Source organism: Periplaneta americana, chromosome 15 (genome assembly GCF_040183065.1).
Source record: "Periplaneta americana isolate PAMFEO1 chromosome 15, P.americana_PAMFEO1_priV1, whole genome shotgun sequence".
Classification (NCBI taxonomy): domain Eukaryota; kingdom Metazoa; phylum Arthropoda; class Insecta; order Blattodea; family Blattidae; genus Periplaneta; species Periplaneta americana.
The window spans coordinates 13,964,300-13,990,202 of NC_091131.1; the positions used below are offsets into that span (position 1 = coordinate 13,964,300).

Genomic DNA, 25,903 nt, shown 5'->3' on the forward strand with positions numbered 1-25,903 from the left:
TAATTTTAAATTAATGTTTTTTTTTCTTCTGATGTAAATCATCAAACAAGGTGTGGAACAATCCTCGATTCTGTCATTCCAAAACTAATGGATGGACTCAAACTCTTCTTCTATTTTTACGTCTATTCTTTCCCCGTATGAGCAAATTTGCCAAAAGTATATCTCCTTCAACGTCCATGTTCACTGGAAGACTGAAAAATTCTCTACAAAAATTTAGCAGCGCCACTAGAAGTGGCCTCGTCAGGAGGAAGCCTTACTGTTCATATAGAGTTCAGAAATCTAATTAGGGTCATATTATATCATAAACTCTTATGCAGATATGTGAAATAAATAAGTTCTATTCTTATGACATTATGTAAAGTGAAAATGTTATAGTTTAATCGACATAAGGAAGCAAATATGAAGGTAGCGGCATTTCTTAGTGTGTACTGGATCCAGGCTTTGGCTATAGATCCGAAAACATTCTCCCTAATCTCAGCGTTCACAAGTCACACCATTGCAAAATCTGCAGTTATCTTCTCGTGCTGGAGCACTTCAGGTAACGTATTCTGTTTGTTTTCTTGGTCAAACTATAAATAGAAATAATATGTATTTGCAGGCAAGTTATGTGAGCCCTACATTGCTTAAGTTAATCCTTTTCAACACTAAGGCCCGGTTTCTTTTGTTAAAATGCACCTAACATAGCGTTAGTTAATTAACTGTAAGTTAAAAGTATGAATTGCTGTTAAAAATATTGCGTTTCTTCAACTTTAAATTTCACATTTTAACATTCTGTTTGTTAACGCTCTGTTAGGACCAGAGATTCTAGAGTTTAACCATAACCTATAACCAAGTATAGGCTCAATTCTGTTTTCTGAACTCTGACAAATGCGATTCTCGCTTGTTTCCATTGTTTTATGCAGAGAGGATAGAAGTCTTTCTATTGTCTCAGGTTTTATTTCTGCTTCTTTCCTCGTCTGTATCACAGTAGCATGGAGCGGCGTATTGATATTGCTGTTATGAAATGGAAAACACTGGAACAAAAAGAAATCTTGGGACTAATTTCTCTTCGTTCGAAAGAAGCCTTCTGCTGGAAATTATTTCGCAGTATAAACCAATTAATGAGAATAAACAAACAAACGGATCTAAGTTGAAAGCGAAAAGTGAGGCTTGGCAGAAAATAGCCTATACCTTTGTATAAACTTCTGGTCTGTCAGATCACAGAAATCATCTGCTGTGTTTATGTATTCAAGGGTATCATTTTCTAAATAATCCAGATATATAAGTTCAGCATCTAACGCAACAGCCATATTGGATACTTCTATGCTAAGAGGGAGTTAAATTATTTAACTGCATGAAATTGGGCAGTTAAATTAACATAGGTTTTAACAGCCTGTTACTACTAACAGTAGTTGAAGAAATGCTTCAACTGTTAAGTTTACAGTTAAAATGGAATAACACACCATTATAATTTAACAAAGGTTGAAGAAACCGGGCCTAACACTTTTCTGGGCACTAGGTAGTGTTGTTAACAGAATTTTTGCGTATAAATACGATTAAATAACATATTTTTTCCTTCTGTTTCTGTCAAGCATAGACTAATGTCTTTATTTACATACATCGCATAAAATAAATTGTGAGATTTAATCTCCCTTATTTGTCAGAAATTTGGTCAACTATTTAAGCATTTTGTGAAATTGTCTTTCCATAATTCAGTTCTCTTTGTCAAAATAATATCAGCCCAACATCTTAAACTGATTTATCGAAATACCAGTGGCGTACAAATCACAGTTGAGTGTCCCTATGCTAGTATTTAACTCGCTATGATTTTAACGTACTGTGTGTTCATTTATAATAATTTCTTGACTTAACTGTTAATTGTCTGTTCTTTATTGTGTACCCAGACATGGTGTTCATGATGAAATTCATGTCTGCAAAGGGAATGTTTGTAAGTATTTATAATACTGATGAAGAAATAACAACAATGAAGATGCTGCAGACAAAATACGAGCATGTTGCAGTTATTGTAGATCTTCAGTGTGGAAGAAGTGATCGAATACTGGAAACTGTAAGTAAATTATTATTATTATTATTATTATTATTATTATTATTATTATTACCATCGTCATCATCATTCCCATCTTTTATTCGGGAGGTACGGGACTCGATCCCAGAGGCTGGCTATCTTGACTTGGGTTTTCGTGGTTTCCAAAGTCTCTCCACACGAATGCTGGGATAGTACAGGGACATCATTTTATTTTTACTTCAATTTTTATTGTACCTGAGCTTTTGAATGCACTTCACTCCCACCCCTTCTACCAATGAAGTTCAACCGTCCTCCACACAGATCCAAGACCGCATATACAGTCATAGTAGCCTTACGGTCATAGCGAACAGTACGTTCCAAAAATATGTTCACGTTTTCCAGTGACGAAAGATCTTTCAATATTGCATCATTTTCCATTTGCCTACGTCGCATCCCGGTTTCCCCCACATCCTTCTAAACGCCTCTCTGTAAATGCTAGTGGCTGGGCTGTCTTAGTTCTTTTCTGAGAACATTAATTTCTGTTAGGAATTGGACGTCTACGTAATATTATTATATTATACCCATACAATTGTTTAAAACAACTTAAATAAAAGGGCCTCGTTAAGTAATTAACTGTCACGTGATTTCCTTCCTTTCTACGACGCTGTGACGTAACCACTTGGTCGGACAGTAGATAGCATGTCTAAGTAATTTTATCTTTTCGGATCGGGCAGAAGTGAAGATTGAATTTACGGTAAGTAAGGTCTCTTTTATAGAGTAGGTACAGAATTATTTCAACATGAGTTACTGATACGAAGTACGAACCTGGTAATTGGAATTACGTACAATAGTCTATAGTGCGATAATATGCACATTAGAACTGAAGCCTATATCGAAATGAACGCCCACCATTTTCAAAAATATGTTTAAATATACATATTATGATTATTTTTCAATTTAACTTAATTCTCTATATTGTACGCTAATGTGTTATAGACAGTATAATACACACTGCATAATGAATACGTCCGCATGGAAAGCTCAGTTCGTGAGTAAAAACACTCATTGTTAATACTGTACTGTATTTTAATTAAACAAGAACCTAATGAAAATTATCAAACTCAAAATCCCGATATTTCCTAGTTTACATAAATGGATGAACTACTTTTCTTCCCTCCTATACCTAGTAAAGTGATTTGTTTGTATATTACGCCAGTATCATCGAACTCCAGTCGTGGAAGGGCGTAGCAAACGGTGTTTCCGGTTCTTAATCGTTGATCCAATGGTATAGCCAGGTTAATATTAGAAATGTTAGTAAAAATAAAATGATGTCCCTGTACTAACTACAATTGTCACGATGCAATTCCTTCCCAATCCTCATTTCCCCTTTATCATCATTTCTCGTCTGTCATTCTATCATCTACCCGCCGTAGGCTTGCCACCTGTCCGAATGAGTAGCGCACTCGGCAAAGTTGTGCCCGGTGGGTACAACGGTAAACTACTACAATGTGGAAAACCCTTACAAAAAATATATATACAGAGTAAAAGGTAAGAAATGTCAATTTCAGGTGGTTATTCTTTGAGATATTTCAAACAAAAAAGTTTAATACAGTTTTGCTCGTTTTTGCTTCCTTTTCGAGATAAAAATTGTTTTAGGCCAATGGTGGGCATTCTTGCGGCATTGCCGCAGTGACGTCAGACCTCAGCGAAGCATCAAACTTACCCCCTACCTTCCCCTTCCCCCACTCCATGAAAATACTGCGCATGTACGTGACGAATTATACTGGATTGCTGTACTTCGGAGTTTCATTAGTGATACAATGTCTTTCGCAGAATCATATGAATCGAGAGGATCTCACACTTACAAGAAAGGCGGTTCTTTCATTTCTCATGTTTAGGATCAGTTACAAATATTCAGGACGCGAACTTAAATATGTACATTCTTAAAACAGATCACCTGTTATACGAGTTCAAAGAACACAGATTTAGTGATTTTCAAAGGATGGAGAAAGATTTCAATATTTTTGGCACTCCTTTTCATGTTTAAATTGAAAATGTTATCCCAGAATTGCAGTTAGAGGTACTGGATTTGCAGAATGATGGGTTCTTGAAAGCAGAATGTGAAGGTCTACTGGGGGCTAAAATTTTTTAAAAGATGTCCAGTACTACATATCCACTGCTTAGACAGTTTGCTTAAAAATAATGAGTACGTCATTTCCCATAACTATGATCTTGGAACGTAACTATTGTCCACGATACTACTATTCAAATTTTGTACTCCATAACGTTGTACCTCGTGTATCTATATTCTTGCTGTACTGTAGTTTGAATTCAAGTCACTGCAGCTATGTACGAACGATCTATGTTACTTCAACAATGATCTTTGAATGGTTGTAACGTGAACCATAGTTGTGTTCCAGGACCATAGTTATGGGAAATGACGGCATGTATTCATCAACCTAACAGTGCGAACATCTGTTTTCTAGAATGAAATTTATAAAGTCCAGTCACAGATCCCGCTTAAGCGATGCTCATGTCCTTGCGCAACTGAAAATAGCATGCACAGATATTAATCCCAATTTCGAAGAAATTGCCTTGAAAAATGATTAATTAAATATCACGTGAATGGACTATTCTAATTGCATATGGTAGGTAGGAGTGTAGTGGCGCAACTGTCTATAAATCCGTCACTGCACTGTAGAGTGCAACCCCTCCCACAGTATGTAGTTGCCATTTAAATCCTGTCTTGTGGGTTGCGTTCATTTTGCCCACCACTGTTTTAGGCTATATGAAACATTTCATAGCGTGTTTTGGGATAGCCATAATATGCTCAGTCAACTTAAGACAATTATGACAATAAATGATTGAAAGAATTTTAGTTTTTTTTTTTTTCCTTTAAATGTGCAGAAATTTGATCTGAACAAATGTAACATTTTTTTATATCAATGCCGCCAGGTTGTCTTTTGACATTTCTGGTCTTCTCTCCTGGCAATGACTTATTTGTAACCCACTTCTGAGGTTGGGGTTCCTGGAAAGAGGAGTTACGCTGCCCCGATGATATTATGATAGGATGATTATGAAATGCCAGGAGAGGTCTTAAACCTAAGCCTAACCTAATTTCCCGTCCAAGGACGAAAAGAGGAACATTCATCTTTAAGGAAAAATTTATGTGGTTTTACCGGGAATCGAACCCGGCATCTCATGAACTGTAGTCAGAAGCTCTGATCACTGGCTCATAAGTTTGGTCAATGTAACATTTAAAAATCCCTTTTCAGAACGAAAAATTAAGTTAACTGAGCATATTGGGAATTAAATCAATGGCTTTCCCAAAACACGCTATGAAATGTTTAATATAAAATAATTTTTATCTCGAAAAGGAAGCAAAAACGAGCAAAATTGTAATATACTTTTTCGTTTGAAATATCTCGAAGAATAACCACCTGAAATTAATGGTATTATTTACGATTCACCCTGTGTATTATTATAATTATATGTCTGAGTTCCAACTTACCTGCATATTCACAAATCTGTGTCAGTATTCTACATGTCATGTGCTCTGTCCTTATCTTCTTTGATCCTCCGTTTTCTTCTTTTTGTGGTAGATTACAAAGATGTTTACTTGAATAATGCGTTTATCTCATTCTTAAACGACGTCTGTACCAATTTAATATTCTTGTTTTTTCGTTATTTGAAGAAAATAATAACTGTACAAATTTTAATATCTTATTTCTTGGATGGAGTATAATTTTAATACACTATCTACCAGAAAGTAATTGGGCACTGTTTTGCCTCTTTAGAACCTCGTGGTACCACCTCTTGTTGCTATAACAGCAGCCACCCTGTCAGGCATGCTCTCCACTAGTTTGTGTAGGATATCCACTGGAATGCGTCGCCATCCCTCTTGCAACATAGCACTCAGTTGGACAATTGAAGTTGGCCCCATGTTTCGGCGGCTATTATGCAGTGGTATGCAGACAATACTGTTCACCGGTTGGACTGGCCTGCACAGAGTCCTGATCTCAATCCCATTGAGCACCTTTGGAGAAAATTGGACCGGCGATTGAGGTCTCGGGAGATGCGGCCAACTTCCATTGTCCAACTGAGTGTCATGTTGCAAGAGGAATGGCGACGCATTCCAGTGGATATCCTACACAAACTAGTGGAGAGCATGCCTGACAGGGTGGCTGCTGTTATAGCAACAAAAGATGGCACCACGATGTTTTAAAGGGGCAAAAAAGTACCCAATTACTTTTTGATAGATGGTGTATAATATTAGTCCCAAATTAATACTTTTCTCAGAAAAAATCTCCCAAATATTAACGCCGTTTCACTCCAGAAGTATTATCCGTGCGATTCTGATTTTACCCTTGAGGTACAGACATCACAATAATCAAACTGGGGCATTAATAGTGTTTCCACTAGTATTTTTGTAGTGATAGCGGGAGAAATTTTCGAATGCTGTTTAAAGGATGTAAAGGCGCCTGAGATCAAAATGGGCTATATAACTTTTTTTTAGAAAATGAGTTATTGACGTCATTGGTAAATTTGAGTTGAAAACTTTACACAGTGAAAGGTTTAGTTTCGAAATGATTTATTTTAGACGTGTAAAATGCATAGAAAAAAATCGGTACATTGATCAGATGTAGGGAATTTTGCACTTTCCTTGACATTTACTTTGGATAACATAGTCCATTTTGATCTCGGGCGCCTCGCTATGAAAAGCACTTTTTTGATAATATGAGTTACTTGGTTGTTCCAAGTGTTGTGGGATTTAATCGATTAATCGATCAATTTCTGCTGTAAGATTAATCGATCAAAAACATTTAATCGAATAATCGAGTCTATTAAAATTAATCGATTGTAGTTGATATTAATTATTATTTTGTTAATACAAATTCATACCGAAAATTCCGACAATATTTCTCTCTCTAAAATTGCTTACTTAAAAGCAAATAGTACTGTTATTTTCTAACTGTAAACCAGGTAGCGTAGGAAAAACCTTTGCACAAACACTTCAGAAAGAGATGGAGCTATGAGGACAGTGATCTAGTCTACCTCTATTGGAAGTTCAAACACAATGCGGAACCCTTATTAAGTTTTATGGTTTTCCAAGAAAACGTTCATCTTGTTGTCAGCTCATCTTCCTAGCATATGAAATACATACTTTTCTGGGAATCGTTCCCCTCATTCCTTATAAAATAGCCATGTCTACACTGTGTGCAAGTGAGAACGTAACTATCTTTTTTTTTCTAAAATCTGGTAAATCGGATTACAATAGGGCCAGTCTTCTGTTTCGACCGCTGTACTTGCAGTTTTTGTACTGAGTTTATGTATGACGGTTGTGTGTTGAGTTTGATAAAGAAAGAAAATCAGTTTTCTGTGGTCTGTGAAAAGTGTAAATAAACTGCATTATGTCATATGAGAATTTGAGAGGTAAACTCGGTGAAACGTTTGGATTTAAATTGAACAATCGTGGAGAAGTGCTTCACAGGAAACATTGTTACTAAACGTAGAGCGGTACTTAATTCGGAGCATGTGAATGCACTCACATGTTTAAAACCATGAATCGTGAGTCTTCATACTTTTTCTTATTTATGTTTGTCTCAAAAAATTCTCGGAGAAAATGACATGATAAGTTATAAGCCCCATAATAAATATGTTAGTGTAATTAAAATATTTGTTTTGTAATATAACGATACAATATATTATACAGATATACAACATTTAATACTTATGCTTATCACCGAACGCAAGTTAGATTTAACAATAGTTGTGTATTACAGTATATTAAAACATTTTTTCAACTGGATCAAAACTCTATTCATCTATCATTATTCATTACAAATTATGACACTTCCATCTTTGTATATTTATGCATGTTTTTTATATGTTAAAAGAAATGAAACTCGGCTTCCTTTACGTAAAGACTATCACGAGCACGCTACCAGATATTGTAATGATTAAAGCTCGGAACTTGGGGACTTGTGTGTCGTGTGCATGAATAAGGTTACAGGTATAACGTACACAAAGCTCACGCTGTAAGTGCTCAGGGACAGTCGTATGTACTAAGAAAGTGATCACATCGAACGACAAGAAGACGGACGAGGGAATTGTGTCATGACGAAGCCAATGAATGACATTCAGAGAATTAGAGGTAAACGTTTATTTAAGGAATTAGAAAATACGTGTTATTCGAATGGGTATTATAGAAGTTTGAAAATACATTTTTTAAACTTTAGGTACAGAATTTCGTGGAGGACTTCGGAGGAGACACATTATTTTCTTCGAATGGAAAGTTTATATTTTGTAAATTGTGCCAGACACAAACTAGAGGTTGGAAACGGTGAAAGACATTGCAGTCCCTTAAATCGGTGGAAAATTTGTCGTCCACAGCCATGGAACAAGTCGCAGAGGGACCTGCCCCCTAGTAGTGACACACAAACTAGAAACTATTTTCGAGAAAAAATTTGGAAAATACTTGTCTTTCTCAGATAGCTAGCTACTGCTGAAAATCGAATAGAAAACAGTAACAGTGAAAAACATTCAATATTTTAAGTTTGTTCCCGTCTCTTCATGTGACGTGGAAATAAGTTTTTCTGGTTTCAAATCATGTTTAACTAACAGGCGAAGAAGTTATGGGTTCGAAAATCTTCGAATGTACGCAGTCATACACTGTAATAAAATGTACAGAGCTGAAGAGTAAATTTGATATATTTCTCGTGTTTATTTTCATTATACATATGCTGCAAAATTACGTGTTTCAACCTACCATAATACTATCAATACGTTGTTACAGCCAGAAACCACTTTTATAGCAGAACTGACTTACCTCCGTGCTGGAAGCGTGAGTTGTTGACATAGAAGTCCAGTCGCTTAGCCACGTGCAAAGGCACAAGTCCCCAAGTTCCGAGCTTTGGTAATGATATTCAGTTACCATTGATTAGACTTGAAAAAACGAATTCTTCATTTATGAAACAAAGTATAAAGTTTTATAACATGTTGGATAATGACGTTAAACTTTTGGATATTAGACATTTTAAGATTGTATTAAAAACACATTTTACTAATCATCGCTATTATAGAATAAGTGGTTTTCATGGTATGCTTAAGAATGTGTTGTTATGACTTATGTTGATTGTTTCTTGACTTAGTTTGATTGTCTGTAGACACAAGCCAAACTTAATAAAGCATATCTATCTATCTATCTATCTATCTATCTATCTATCTATCTATCTATCTATCTATCTATCTATCTATCTATCTATCTATCTATCTATCTATCTATCTATCTATCTATCTATCTATCTATCTATCTATCTATCTATCTATCTATCTATCTATCTATCTATCTATCTATCTATCTATCTATCTATCTATCTATCTATCTATCTATCTATCTATCTATCTATCTATCTATCTATCTATCTATCTATCTATCTATCTATCTATCTACCTATCTATCTAATCTACCTATCTATCTATCTATCTATCTATCTATCTATCTATCTATCTATCTATCTATCTGTCTGTCTGTCTGTCTGTCTGTCTATCGATTAATCGAATAATTCAAATACTTAATCGATTAAATATTTTGATTCATCGACAGCACTAGTTTAAATGCGTATCGAAGTAAACTAAGAATAAGTATACAAATAATAGGCCTACGTAACAGAACTGACTGCCTCATATTGCTTCCGCGTAGTGAGAATTAGTCTATGAATAAAACGTGCTTTCCACCCACCCGGACATCTGACCGTTTATTACTGTTATTCATTCCATTATGTCCTACGGAATAATAATTTGGGGAAATTCTGCAGGTATTAAAAATATATTTTTATTACAAAAAAGAGCCATTAGAATAATAGTTGGAGCAAAGGCTAGAGAATCATGTAGATTATTTTAAAAAAAATTAGAGATTCTAACCTTAACAAATCAATACATATACTCTGTAATAAATTTCCTCTTATGTAATAAAGAAAATTTTCCAACTAACTCAGCCATACATAGTATAAATACCCGCAGAAAGAATGATTTTCATACGCCTTCATCAAATTTATCATGCTACGTTACATGGCGACAAAAATGTTCAATAGTCTTCCTGAAGACATTAAGAATCATAGCCAAAACTCTGCATTATTTAAGGTAAAACTAAAAAATTACTTAATATCTCACACTTTCTATTCTGTAGATGAATTCTTGACATTTCACAGTACTGTGTATATATTTTAATACTATTAAATAGTAAACATATTACATTGTATAAAATATTATTTTTATTAAGGTATTAATTCTATACATATTTCATATTTGCATTTTATATGTATTGCATTTTTATTTAAACGTAAGAATTGGACATGTTCTTTATTCTATGCTATAAAGCAAATTAAAAATATTATGGAACGAATAAATCTATATATCTATCTATCTATCTATCTATCTATCTATCTATCTATCTATCTATCTATCTATCTATCTATCTATCTATCTATCTATCTATCTATCTATCTATCTATCTATCTATCTATCTATCTATCTATCTATCTATCTATCTATCTATCTATCTATCTGTCTGTCTGTCTATATCTATCTATCTATCTATCTATCTATCTGTCTATCTATCTATCTATCTATCTATCTATCTATCTATCTATCTATCTATCTATCTATCTATCTATCTATCTGTCTGTCTATATCTAGCTATCTATCTATCTATCTATCTATCTATTTACCTTATCTTATCTTGTCTTATCTTATCTTATCTTATCTTGTCTTTCAGTGTGGCGGGAATCACAGCGTTCTCGCCCGCTAAGCGGAAGAGTGAATTCCCGGCGTGTAGGAAAAAAACTTTTTCTGGAAATTTAATTAATTAACTTTCTTCTCAGGCACATGAGAGTAACTACGTCAGACGCTTGCACCACTGGCTACTTCTATCGTCTCCAGAATCTAGAATCACAAATACTCTAGATCCACAAAGCGCGCCGCTAGACAGTAATGTGATTGTAGCCAGTCTGGAGCCTAGTTCAAAGCATGTCGTGTTGCATGATGTATACACACTAGGAACACGTGAGGCTCTGACAGTGACGCCTGCACGCGTCTGGACTCCTGGACAACCAGTGCCACCTAGCCCTAGGAGGGATAATTTCGGTGGCGTTCTCATTAATGCAGCAACGATAGTAAGTCAGCGGGATGGATGCGTGATGGAAACTGAAGATGTGACTGGTTTAAGAAATGAAGTTCAATAATTTATTTAAGTTACATAATTGTACTTTTCTCTTACAGGTGATAGAAGATACGTGGGAAAACTTCTTTGATATGAGGGTTAGACATCTCAATACACAAAACAAGTGTAACTACGTCCTAATGTCTTACATATCCATAATTCTAAATTTTACGTAAGTTCCTGCAAACTGATATGTATAGGATTGTGTACCTCGTTTTTACTGTGACGTTTTTTTTTTTTTTTTTTTTTTTTTTTTTTTTTTTTTTTTTTTTTTTTTTTTTTCCCGCATTCTGGTTGTATTGGTTGTGTTTTATGTTTTGTGGCCAATTTTAGATAAGGGCGCAAAAGTCATAGTTGCTGACGCGCCCTTTTTAAAGCCCACTAACTATAATAATAATAATAATGATTTATTTTAGCTGGCAGACTTAAGGCCGTAAGGCCTTCTCTTCCACTCAACCAGCAAAAAGTGTATATACATATGCATGAACTTACAAAGAATCCAACAATTTGATTTAGCTGAGAGTTACATGTATACAAGAGTTATTTACAAATTAAACAACAAAATACTATGAACTATTAATTAAACACTGAAATAAACTGTGTAGCAGAATTAAACTAAAATACATAGAATGTTAATATATTTCAAATAATATTAGATAATAGAAAGAGATTATTACGAGACAATTAAAATACAGCACAATCAGGATGATCTCTAAAGAAAAAAGTAACAATGTAGTCAGTGATAGTTTAAATCAGTAAGATTGGAGTGAAATGCTAATAAGGTTATCTTTTAAGCTGTTCTTAAAGGTGTTTATTGTCTTGCAGCCCCTAATACTTTGTGACAAGGAATTCCATTGACGCGAGGTGGATATTGTAAAAGATGATGAATAACAAGATGTTCTATGAAGAGGTATACTTAGCGTGCCACAGATATGTGATCTGGTATTTACGTCGTGGTTAGAGTATAGATAAGAGAAACGAGACGAAAGGTAATTTGGTGTTGAAGTGTGCAGAATTCGAAAGAGTAAAGACAAAGAGTGTAAAGTTCTACGTTCTTTAAGTCGGAGCCACGAGAGACTTGCGAAGGACGGTGATATGTGATCATACCGTCGGATGTTGCACACGTATCTGACGCACATATTCTGAGCTCGCTGTAACTTGATTGACAATTCAGAACTTAGGTCACTTAACAAAACGTCACAATAATCGAAGTGCGGCGTTACTAGGGTTTGCACTAGGGTAAGTTTTAGTTGCTGTGGCAAGAAGTTTCTCAAGCGACTCAAACAGTGAATGGAGGAACAGATTTTTTTTATCGTTTCCAACTTAGATTATTATCAAAAAAGAAGCCAAGATTTTTTACGACAGATGAATAAGGGATTAGCGTGTTGTTAAGGGTAACAACTGAAAGATTACTGTTATTAAGGGAGTTAACTAAACGCTTATGTCCAATAATTATGGCTTGAGTCTTATGTATAAGAACAAATTATTTTTCTAATAATTATATTATTTTAATGTACCGAAGTACATATGAAGTTTCCATGCAGATATTCTGCGTCATCATACGATGAAAGAGTAATGGAACGGAGAAAAATTCTCTCCGACACAGGGATTTTAAGCCGGGTTTTCAGCTCTACGTGCTGATGCTTTATCCACTAAGCCACATCCCAGTGTCGGATCGAATCGTCTCAGTTTAAGTTCCACCTCTTGGGTTCCCTCTAGTAGCCTGCCCTTTTCACTATGTCATAGATGTCTATGAACGTAGGACAATGTCCACATATCTGCTTTCGGCTTTACTACTTTTCAAAATATCCCCCTTGAACTTATATTGAATTTCGGGAGGGGGCATATGAATCAACACTGCGATCTTTCAAGATCTATTGCACTAACCCTCAAGCTATAGGCCTACCCATTCCCAAACGCACACCGGCTGACTACACTAAGGTTCGCTGCGTACCCAGATTTCGAACAGGCAACCCCACTCGTTTCTACTCCAGCCTCGTTCGTGCGTCGCCAGTCAGCGTTAAGGGAATGCTATGGAATGATGACGAAATGGAGAAATGTTGACGAAATGATGTAAATGCCTAATAAGGGGAAACGGAAGAACCCCGAGAAAAACTACAACTGCGACCTTGTCCGCCATAAGTGTCACTATGGATTTTTCATTGAATGGGACTCGAACCCTGAATGCCTGCGTGTCAGGCTGAAGGTGTGACCACTCAGTCACTGCAGGAGTTAAATATCCCCCTTAAATTTATGCACTTGTCTATTCTATGAAACCAGACATCGAAGATTTGCACCCACTTTTCTAGGAGCACTTAAGACACCAGTTCGTTGAAGACCTCAATCGCAGCTTCAGAGGTGTTAAAAGAAAAATCCGTGTATTTTTTCGGCAATCTAATTTATTGTTACACATATCAGTTTGCATAAACTAATTACCCTCATCTCAAGAGTAAACAATTTAGTTTTCTTTGTTTTTAATCCTTAATTTCTGTGTGCCGCTGCTTCCTCAGTGACTAGATGTTGTTTCAACACACCTGTGGAGTAACGGTTAGCGCGTCTGGCCGCGAAAACAGGTGGCCCAGGTTCGATTCCCGGTCGGGGAAAGTTACCTGGTTTTCCGGGATTTTCCCTCAACCCAAGCTGGGTAACTTTCGGTGCAGGACCCCGGACTCATTTCACCAGCATTATCACCTTCATCTCATTCAGACGCTAAATAACCTGAGATGTTGATATAGCGTCGTAAAATAACCTACTAAAAACACTTCTGTTTGTGTTCTGTTGTTTCAAGCAGTGGTCTTGCGTCATGATCAACCCATGACCAGAGAATCCAACTACTTGTGAATAACTGTTGTTGGTCCATAAATAACAATCTTCAGGAAGAATTGAATCACAAAACCCAATCCTTCAAATGGAAGGAGCACTCAACTTTGCGATACAGCGCAAATAGGCATAATAAAATCACACACTATTTCAGAAACGTGTGTGTCAAAGATACATACTTTAGTGTTATACGCTTTGCAACACTTCAATAATATCCACACCTGTGGAGTAACGGCTAGCGCGTCTGGCCGAGAAACCAGGTGGCCTGGATTCGATTTCCGGTCGGGCAAGTTGCCTGGTTGAGGTTTTTTTCCAGGATATTTCCTCAACCCAATACGAGCAAATGCTGGGTAACTTTCGGTGCTGGACTCCGGACTCATTTCACCGGCATTATCACCTTCATCTCATTCAGACGCTAAATAATCTATGATGTTGATAAAACGTCGTAAAATAACCTACTAAAATTATTAGCAAATGCTGGGTAACTTTCGGTGCTGGACTCCGGACTCATTTCACCGGCATTATCACCTTCATCTCATTCAGACGCTAAATAATCTATGATGTTGATAAAACGTCGTAAAATAACCTACTAAAAATATGAGCAAATGCTGGGTAACTTTCGGTGCTGGACCCCGGACTTATTTCACCGGCATTATCACCTTCATCTCATTCAGACGCTAAATAATCTATGATGTTGATAAAACGTCGTAAAATAACCTACTAAAATTATGAGCAAATGCTGGGTAACTTTCGGTGCTGGACTCCGGACTCATTTCACCGGCATTATCACCTTCATCTCATTCAGACGCTAAATAATCTATGATGTTGATAAAACGTCGTAAAATAACCTACTAAAAATATGAGCAAATGCTGGGTAACTTTCGGTCCTGGACCCCGGACTCATTTCACCGGCATTATCACCTTCATCTCATTCAGACGCTAAATAATCTATGATGTTGATAAAACGTCGTAAAATAACCTACTAAAAATATGAGCAAATGCTGGGTAACTTTCAGTGCTGGACCCCGGACTCATTTCACCGGCATTATCACCTTCATCTCATTCAGACGCTAAATAATCTATGATGTTGATAAAGCGTCGTAAAATACCTACTAAAAATAATATCCATGGTGCATTATTTTTGGGTGTAGCTGTAAAAGGTTGCTCCTTTCACTTTCATCACGGATGATGAACTTTGTACGTAACTGCAAAACGTCTAAAGTCTCGAATCATAAATAGAATTTTCACACAACCAAACAATGATAAACGCTAAACGCTATTTGTACAGAACAGAAACAGAAACTTATGTCCTAGGAACGCACACTGTACATTCTGCTTCATTTTCATTCCTACCATTCCTAAGGCACTTATATTTAGATTCCAACTCATCGCTGAGTTTTCACTTTCGTTTTGGTTTTATCTGGCAATAATAACCACCTAACACAATCTTCTTCTTCTTCTTCTTCTTCTTCTTCCTTTCCAAGGATTGGGGTTTATCCCGTTCCGCGCCAAAGACATTTATTCTTGAAACTGGTCTCTCCATCTGGTTCTCGGCCGTCCTATATCCCGTCTTCCATTCGGTTTATAAAAGAAAGCTTGCTGCGGTAGTCTGTCAGAGGACAACCTAACACAATGTTACAATCACAAACTCATAAACATAGAAGCATGCCACAAACACGAGGCAAACAAGCGATGTGCGCTTAGCAGTGTTGCCAACTGTGTCATGCTGAAAAGTCTGTAAGCGGTGTGCAAAAAAATCTCCAAATTCATGTAAAATACCTCAAATTTGAATAAATAAGTAATTATACTTGTTTTTTCTTGAAAGATGGGACATGACAGCTAAGCGGCCGAGCTTGGAACTAAAGTGCTATGTTGCCAATATGGACTACCATCCTGCCAGCTGATGGAAGGTAGCAATTGTCGTTAAGATGGCTGACGTTAAAACATTCATTGACAAATGACGAGAAGGTAAGAAAACAACACAAAAATCGTCAGAGAATCAAAGACGAAACGTACCAATGCTAACATTGTGTGCACAATAAAAATGGCGCCAAGAGAGCTATTAAGCACTCGCCACGTGCGAACTGTAAGTTTGACAACTCAACCGTTGTTACCATAGCAACAGGCCTACCACGCTATGTGACATTCAGTTGTTTCTCCGATCGCAACGCTCCTGTCATGTCCCATCTTTAAAAAAAAACAAGTATACATTTATTTTACGTAAAATTCAGTACTATTAGTACCAGCCTTCTCGAGTCAAATGTCTTCGAACCATTTTAAACTCTCATCATCTATTGATTTTTAGCTTATTTCAACTATAGGCCTACCGTAATAAAAATGAGATGAAATTACGACGACTAGCTTTAACTTAAAAAAAGAGCACAATAGCGGACATTGTCGAAAGAAGAACCTGGACAAAAGAGGACGTCTGGCAGCCCTAGTTGAACCAGTTGTCTTGTTATATTTTATACCAATTCTATAACGCTGTGCAAAACTACATAAATCCATTTTCTTCTTTGTAGAATGAACTTGACTTTAACAGACTCGTGGGGCTATCCAAAGATAGGCTCCCGATGCTACGACGGAGTGGTTGGCCTCTTGGAATGCGGTGATATTGAAATCGGTGCCGTCGGCCTCCTGCAGAAAGATGCTCGACTGGACAGAATCGACTATGCTGGCGAGACTATCGATTTTGGGTGAGTGCACTGGAAATACTATAAATTAATTTCTGTATACAGATCACTTGCATTGCATTTCTAAACTGATGTGTTTCTTTAACTAGTAGTATCCAGCGTCTTGTATTTTATTCGTTATTATTGTTTTTTGTTTTAAATAACCTGTACAAAAACACAAACGTACTTCCTCCCTGAAGGAGTACAAAAAAAACTCGTGCTCAGGGAGTTATCCACACACATACTTAATAAGAATAAACATAATAATTGGACGGTGATTAGTAATAGTGATCCAAGCGGCAAAAACCTGTTTCGAAATATTGGCCATTGAAATAAATCTGTTTTTTATAAAATGTTTTATTCAAGAAGTATTAAGGCTCATTCACAATGAAAATTAACCATAACGTAAATGTTAACTTAAGAATATAAACGTTACGGTAAAATCAAGAAGTCATACCATCATTCACGATGGGAACATAAACATAACAGCAAACATACTTGGTAACCATGGAAACATAACAACGACGCCATTTGCTCATATTGTCGTATACTTCAGCGCTCCACAATTGTGTTCTGTTTGCAAATCACGTGAGCATAAGCATGAAAGTTTGGAGTTTGCAAATTTTCATGTTAACGTCTAACGGCAATGTTTATGTCAATGCTTATGTGAATCATTGTGAATGATCCCATTTGATAGCCTGGGCGCAAACTGCTGTGTTTATGTTACGGTTATGTTTAATTTTCATTGTGAATGGGCCTTTATAACATTTATACTATTACATAAAAATAGCACAAATAATACCAAAAAGAGCTAATCGAGTTTTAATAAGAGACCACCAGTTGAATTAATATTTAAAAGCAAAATAAATTAATTTTATGCAATAAACGAATTTTTGCTTGTAAATAAATAGCAGCAAAATTCAGATATCGCATTCTTGATTTTTTCCGAGTTAAATTAGCCTACCATCAACAGATTTGTGCAAATATATATATATTTTTTAAATTGTCGGTTCGTCTATTATTGCGTAACTCCATCCAATTATTACACACAACCGGTCTTACTAATGAAAACTCTTTTACAGAGTTTAACTATCTTATACAGTGAATAGCTATAGTCCCGTCGCTCTAATTTCCGGCAGCCAATCACGTTGCAGGTCGGCTACATTTAAACGTGTGCGTCTTGTGATTCGCTGATGAAGGTGTTATTCATTTCTTAAGGCTCGATAAATACTTAATATAATTGCCCGCCATTTTGGCTCTTTCGTTGGCGTTCGCAGAAAGCACACGAGGACGTTATTTGCCGCTCAATTATTTGCTGAATTACAGTGCGTTTGATTTATTATCATAGGAGCTACGACATGATAATGCTTAACAGTGTGGCAAATAGATTCCTCGTCTGGTAGCTCGGCAACGAAAGAACAAAAATGGCGAACGATACTACCTACTTAGACTTTATAGAGCCTTCACTTCATAAGACGTAAGCAAACAGAAGGAGTCACGTCGGGAATAACAGCGTCGCGACTATAGTTTATAAGTCGTGTGTAAATTCCTGACTACCTAATCACTACATACCTACGTCGTGTATAACAGTACAACTGTTACAGAGCTACGTCATAGTTTCGTCATTACTTCATTACGAAAGGTAATAGATTATCTGAAGTTCCTTTTTGCATCCGATAGTGTGCGCTAGTGTGCCGTACTAAGTATCGATAATACAATTGAGCCTGATCGATTACCACGCTATATTTTGATCAAAGAGTACAGCTGCAATAATATTATTCTAAAATTATTCTGTGCTCTTTATCTTGTTCTTCTGTGGTTGCAAGGCAACCATCATCATAAAATGACAATCGATGTAAACAGTCGTTAAAAAGCGGACATTTTTGCTCTATATACAACGTTTAAACAGAGGGTTTCACGTATATAATTACTTCAAAGCAATTCCCATATATAGTTACAGGCTGTTTATACATCCATAGCTTATGCATGGTTTATTAGTAACGTTTTCCGTCCCAATTCTGCATAAATCTCGTATAAAAATTATACACGGATTATTAGTAAGACCGAAAGTGGATTAAAAAGCTTAGGGATAAATTAACTTAAAATACAATTTCAATTTTAACAATTTAACTCATATAAATACATATACATACTAAACCAATATATATTCTTTAAAAATTAAATTCTAAATGAGATTCTTTAATTTTCCGACACTAAAAGTTTTCAAACTTGAACATTTATCAATTATTTTATTAAGTAACCTTGGACCAAAGTAGGTGCCATGGTTAAAACCTCTGCTTGTGAAGCACTTTGGTTCCTGTAGTTGTATAAAATCGGATCTTTTAGTTCCGTATTTATAATGATGCAATTTGAACTTATTGCGATTTTTACTAATTTGTTTAATTTTAAGAACATTAAAATAAGTGAACAATAGTTCGACTGAGTAATCAAGTGGTTTATTAAGGCATATTTTAACTATTCTTTTCTGAACTAGTATTAGTGGAGTGAGTGTAGAATTAGAGCACTTCCCCAGCAAAATAAGCACAAATTTAGAAAATTGAAACATTATTTTTAAGAGTTAAAAATAAAATTTCCATTTTTAATGATTTTTTTTCGTTATTTTCATCGATCCATAGTCTTATGTGCAATTATGGGTTTCTTTTGAAATACCCTGTATATTCGTTGGCCTAACAGAGCAAAATTATTATTATTATTATTATTATTATTATTATTATTATTATTATTATTACGTTATTAGGGAGATGCACTATCACCTTTACTTTTTAACTTCGCTCTAGAATATGCCATTAGGAAAGTTCAGGATAACACAGAGGGTTTGGAATTGAACGGGTTACATCAGCTTCTTGTCTATGCGGATGACGTGAATATGTTAGGAGAAAAATCCACAAACGATTAGGGAAAACGCGGAAATTCTAGTTGTAGCAAGTAAAGCGATAGGGTTGGAAGTAAATCCCGAAAAGACTAAGTATATGATTATGTCTCGTGATCAGAATATTGTACGAAATGGAACTATAAAAGTTGGAGATTTATCCTTCAAAGAGGTGGAAAAATTCAAATATCTTAAAGCAACAGTAACAAATATAAATGACACTCGGGAGGAAATTAAACGCAGAATAAATATGGGAAATGCCTGTTATTATTCGGTTGAGAAGCTTTTGTCATCCAGTCTGCTGTCAAAAAATCTGAAAGTTAGAATTTATAAAACAGTTACATTACCGGTTGTTCTGTATGGTTTTGAAACTTGGACTCTCACTTTGAGAGAGGAACAGAGATTGAGGGTTTTTGAGAATAAGATTCTTAGGAAATTATTTGGGGCTAAGAAGGATGAAGTTAAAGGAGATTGGAGAAAGTTACACAACACAGAACTGCACGCATTGTATTCTTCACCTGACATAATTAGGAACATTAAATCCAGATGTTTGAGATGGCAGGGCATGTAGCACGTATGGGCGAATCCAGAAATCCATATAAAGTGTTAGTTGGGAGACCAGAGGGGAAAAGACCTTTGGGGAGGCCGAGACGTAGATGGGAAGATAATATTAAAATGGATTTGAGGCAGGTGGGATATGATGATAGAGACTGGATTAATCTTGCTCAGGATAGGGACCGATGGCGGGCTTATGTGAGGGCGGCAATGAACCTCCGGGTTCCTTAAAAGCCAGTAAGTGTAAGTGTATTATTACGTTATTAGCAGCATGATATTCTCTTTCATTCATGTCACGAAATACTCATTTTATTTCAGAGGTAAGTTCATGTTCCTGAAGCCTTCACTGTCTGAGGTGTCCAACATCTACACACTTCCCTTCAACAGCTCAGTGTGGATTGCTTACACAGTGATAATGGCCATATTGACAGTTGCACTCTACATGTCTCAGCGTATGGAACAACATACGAATCCTGACGAGCCTCCTCTACTCTTTGGCGACGCCGCACTCAACTCTCTGGCCCTCATTTGCCAAGAAGGTGAGTTAGAAGCTATTTAGTATTAAAACTGAAACTAATTAGTCTACAGAAAAATAATTGAATCGTTTATTTTAGAAAGGGCACAAGTCACTTTTTTTTCAATTTTACAGGTGACACAAAAAACTATTTAAATTAAAGAAAACAATTTTTTTTTCAATTCTTTGTATTGCATCTGGGAAGGATACTAAAATACACTTTACACACGAGTTTGAAATTAAATTGTTTTTTGTCTTGGTCATGTGCCCTTTCTAAACTAAACACAGGAACAATGAGAGTTCAAAAAGTGGACACATTACGAATCAATGCTTTAATGGACAATTTTTTATTTTATTGGGTTATTTTACGACGCTGTGTCAACATCTAGGTTATTTAGCGTCTGAATGATGTGAAGGTGATAATGCCGATGAAATGAGTCCGGGGTCCAGCACCGAAAGTTACCCAGAATTTGCTCGTATTGGGTTGAGGGAAAACCCCGGAAAAAACCTCAACCAGGTAACTTTCCCCGACCGGGATTCGAACCCGGTCCACCTGGTTTCACAGCCAGACGCGCTGACCGTTACTCCACAGGTGTGGACTTTAATGAACAATATGTGTACAAAATATTTTCATTTTTCACATAAAAACTTTACTCTCCGTTACTCAGTGTTGTAGCCCAGATCACATATAACAGATTGATCAATCTTATGGGCTTTGAAGGCAACAACTTTTATCAATTGCACTATGCTGCCATCTAGCGACAGTAGAAGAAGTCACATTATAACTCCCATTTGAATTGCATGGAGTAACTATACTTCCATCTAGCGGTCGTTACTAATCGACAGAGGCGATCCTGGTGGTGGTTCTCTTCTACATATTATCGTTTTTAACATGGGGATGGCCAGTTTGTTATATAGGGCGATTAGGGGTTGTAGTTGGACAATTGATAATGATGTCATAGAAAGACTTTGCCTCTTCACTTACATTATTTGAGAACTTTTTGATGTCTCCAATTTCTTTTTCCGTTAATAGGATTTCTTTCCCGCATCACAATATTTAACGCGTAATCATAAATTCTATTAAAATTAATAAATAATTTTGTTCATGAACTGCAGGTTTATTATGAAATTATTATTAACTGGGTAAGCTGAGCTTTTTAGCTTACATTGACGCTACGCCACTGAACACAATGAACTTTTTTTTCAGGCACCCCCCGTTCGCCAGAGAGCATGTCTTCCAGGATCCTGTTCATGTTCATCCTGATGCTGTCTCTGTTCCTCACCACGTCGTACTCCGCCATCATCGTGTCTCTGCTGCAGATGTCCAGCAATACCATCAACAGTCTGTCGGAACTCCTGGACAGCTCCTTCACGCTCAGCATGAAGAACATTATTTACAACACCAACTTCGTCAACGTACGTGCTGTATAAGCCACTTTACTTAATATTTTTTCAAACTTAAAATATATTTTAAGCTTTCTCCCGTCGCTCTCAAAGGTTAACTGTTTACTGTGCATGCATCTGAACAAAGCATCATGGCTTCAAAACCCAACCGAGTGCTAAAAGTACAAAGTATATTATTTTTATCTAACAAAGAAGCAAAGTTTGGTTTTTATACCGCACTAAATCGTGGCCCACAATAGAATCTTTCGATATTCAACTAATAAAATTAATGTCAGAAGTAGAATAAAAAAAGATAATTGTATACATGACCAGGAAACGTATACCTACAAAAAATATGATAAATGGGATTTTGTTGTTTCGAATACGATATAATCCTAGATCATATATACCCAGATTGCTCGGCGTTACAGACCATTTCAATTTAGTAGCAATCCCACTTACAGTTATATGCTACATTATTATTATTATTATTATTATTATTATTATTATTATTATTATTATTATTATTATTATTATTATTATTATTACTTCTTTACTTATTTACTTACTTACTTACTTACTTACTTACTTACTTACTTACTTACTTACTTACTTACTTACTTACTTACTTACTTACTTACTTACTTACTGGCTTTTAAAGAACCCGGAGGTTCATTGCCGCCCTCACATAAGCCCGCCAGCGGTTCCTATCCTGAGCAAGATTAATCCAGTCCCTACCATCATATCCCACCTCTCTCAAATCCATTTTAATATTATTTTCCCACCTACGTCTCGGCCTTCCTAAAGGTCTTTTCCCCTCTGGCCTCCCAACTAACACTCTATATGCATTTCTGGATTCGCTCATACGTGCTACATGCCCTGCCCATCTCAAACGTCTGGATTTAATGTTCCTAATTATGTCAGGTGAAGGATACAATGCGTGCAGTTCTGCGTTGTGTAACTTTCTCCATTCTCCTGTACCTTCATCCCTCTTAGCCCCAAATATTTTCCTAAGAACCTTATTCTCAAAAACCCTCAATCTCTGTTCCTCTCTCAAATTGAGAGTCCAAGTTTCACAGCCATACAGAACAACCGGTAATATAACTGTTTTATAAATTCTGACTTTCAGATTTTTTGACAGCAGACTAGATGACAAAAGCTTCTCAACGGAATAATAACACGCATTTCCCATATTTATTCTGCGTTTAATTTCCTCCCGGGTGTCATTTATATTTGTTACTGTTGCTCCAAGACATTTGAATTTTTCCACCTCTTCGAAGGATAAATCTCCAATTTTTATAGTTCCATTTCGTAGAATATTCTGGTCACGAGACATAATCATATACTTACTCTTTTCGGGATTTACTTCCAACCCTATCGCTTTACTTGCTTCAACTAGAATTTCCGCGTTTTCCCTAATCGTTTGTGGATTTTATTTAAAAAAGGTAATTGTGTACATGACCAGAAATCATATACTTACAAAAATATGGTAAATGGGATTTTTTTGTTTGGAATACGATATAATCCTAGATCATATGTACCCAGATTGCTCGGCGTTACAGACCATTTCAATGTAGTAGCAATCCCACTTACAGTTATATGCTCCATTATTATTATTATTATTATTATTATTATTATTATTATTATTATTATTATTATTATTATTTATCGAACTAGGTTATACTTTTCGCAGAGTCCTCAGGTAAGCATTTAGGTTCAGAGCTTGAACCCTAATACTCCAGGGTATACTAATCGATAACTTTCCTAACTTCTTTGGAAACGAAAATGTGTTGCCTGCTTATTATATTCTATAGCAGGCCTGCACAAACAGCGCTCAACGAGCGCGCGCGCTCCTTCGTAGCGGGAGAGCTGTGTTTACTGCTCGCCGAAACGGAGAGGAAGATCAAAGACGTTTTATAGTTTAGGAAGATACATCAGAATGACATAGACTTGCTATAGGTAGAGGAAAGGGAAACGACCACTCAGTTATCTAGTGGAGTGCAGTGTGTAGGCCTATTCTCAGTAACTGCTTCACGTTGCTTACCTACTGCTACAGTACAGTATGGAGGAATCTAAAGGACGGAACATAACATTTAACATTTAACGATTTACAGCTCGAACTTATTGATCTTCAATGTGACCTAAGGGCTAAAGATCATTTGAATAATACTACTAGCCTGGTTGAGTTTTACAACATTACATTAGCAATAATATCCACGACTACACAGGCTGGCTGTGAAAATGATTGCTATGTTTGGCTCAACATTTATATTTGTTAGCAACTGTTTTCTATAATCAACTTTAATAAAACGATGAAAGAGTAATGGAACGGAGAAAAATTCTCTCCGGCGCCGGGATTTGAACCCGGGTTTTCAGCTCTACGAGTTGATGCTTTATCCAATAAGCCACACCGGATACCACCCCGGCGTCGGACAGAATCGTCTCAGATTAAGTTCCAACTCTTGGGTTCCCTCTAGTGGCCGCCCTCTGCACTACGTCATAGATGTATATGAACGTAGGACCGAAGTCCACACATGTGCTGAGGTGCACTCGTTATGAGTGACTAGTTGGCCGGGATCCGACGGAATAAGCGCCGTCTTAAATCACGAAGTGATTTACGCATATCATATATATTATTTTAATGTACCGAAGTACATATGATATTTCCATGCAGATATTCTGCGTCATCATACGATGAAAGAGTAATGGAACGGAGAAAAATTCTCTCCGGCGCCGGGATTTGAATCCGGGTTTTCAGCTCTACGTGCTGATGCTTTATCCACAAAGCCACACCGGATACCACCCCGGCGGCGGACAGAATCGGCTCAGATTTATTTATTTTATTTATTTAAATTTAAATATACAGAATAAAGAATATAATTACAAAACAAACAAGAGAAATAGAAAATAGATTAAGTTCCAACTCTTGGGTTCCCTCTAGTGGCCGCCCTCTGCACTGCGTCATAGATGTCTATGAACGTAGGACAGAAGTCCACACATGTGCTGAGGTGCACTCGTTATGAGTGACTAGTTGGCCGGGATCCGACAGAATAAGCGCCGTCTTAAATCACGAAGTGATTTACGCATATCATATATTATTTCAATGTACCGAAGTACATATGATATTTCTATGCAGATATTCTGCGTCATCATACGATGAAAGAGTAATGGAACGGAGAAAAATTCTCTCCGGCGCCGGGATTTGAACCCGGGTTTTCAGCTCTACGTGCTGATGCTTTATCCACTAAGCCACACCGGATACCACCCCGGCGTCGGACAGAATCGTCTCAGATTTATTTATTTTATTTATTTAAATTTAAATATACATAATAAAGAATATAATTACAAAACAAACAAGAGAAATAGAAAATAGATTAAGTTCCAACTCTTGGGTTCCCTCTAGTGGCCGCCCTCTGCACTACGTTATGGATGTCTCTGAACGTAGGACAGAAGTCCACACATGTGCTGAGATGCACTCGTTATGAGTGACTAGTTGGCCGGGATCCGACAGAGTAAGCGCCGTCTTAAATCACGAAGTGATTTACGCATATCATATGTACTTCATTTCATGAACACCTTGTGTACATTTTGTACGAGATCACCCCTTCTTCCAGTCCACCCTTATACAGAGCGCAGCTACACAGTTTATTTCAGTGTTTAATTAATAGTTCATAGTATTTTGTTGTTTAATTTGTAAATAACTTTTGTATACATGTAACTCTCATCTAAATCAAATTGTTGGATTCTTTGTAAGTTCATGCATATGTATATACACTTTTTGCTGGTTGAGTGGAAGAGAAGGCCTTACGGCCTTAACTCTGCCAGCTAAAATAAATCATTATTA

General features: G+C 36.4%; 1 protein-coding gene across 1 annotated transcript in view; it reads left to right on the top strand.

The window, feature by feature from the left end:
• Window positions 1–399: 399 nt before the first annotated feature.
• Window positions 400–25,903, top strand: part of LOC138715606 (ionotropic receptor 75a-like) — a 33,175-nt gene continuing 7,671 nt past the window's right edge. The window contains exons 1-7 of the mRNA XM_069848681.1: window positions 400–538; window positions 1,884–2,047; window positions 10,888–11,178; window positions 11,285–11,298; window positions 16,568–16,741; window positions 20,481–20,701; window positions 21,884–22,092. Of these exons, the coding sequence (XP_069704782.1) occupies window positions 400–538; window positions 1,884–2,047; window positions 10,888–11,178; window positions 11,285–11,298; window positions 16,568–16,741; window positions 20,481–20,701; window positions 21,884–22,092 (1,212 nt within the window). The remainder of the gene's footprint in view (window positions 539–1,883; window positions 2,048–10,887; window positions 11,179–11,284; window positions 11,299–16,567; window positions 16,742–20,480; window positions 20,702–21,883; window positions 22,093–25,903) is intronic.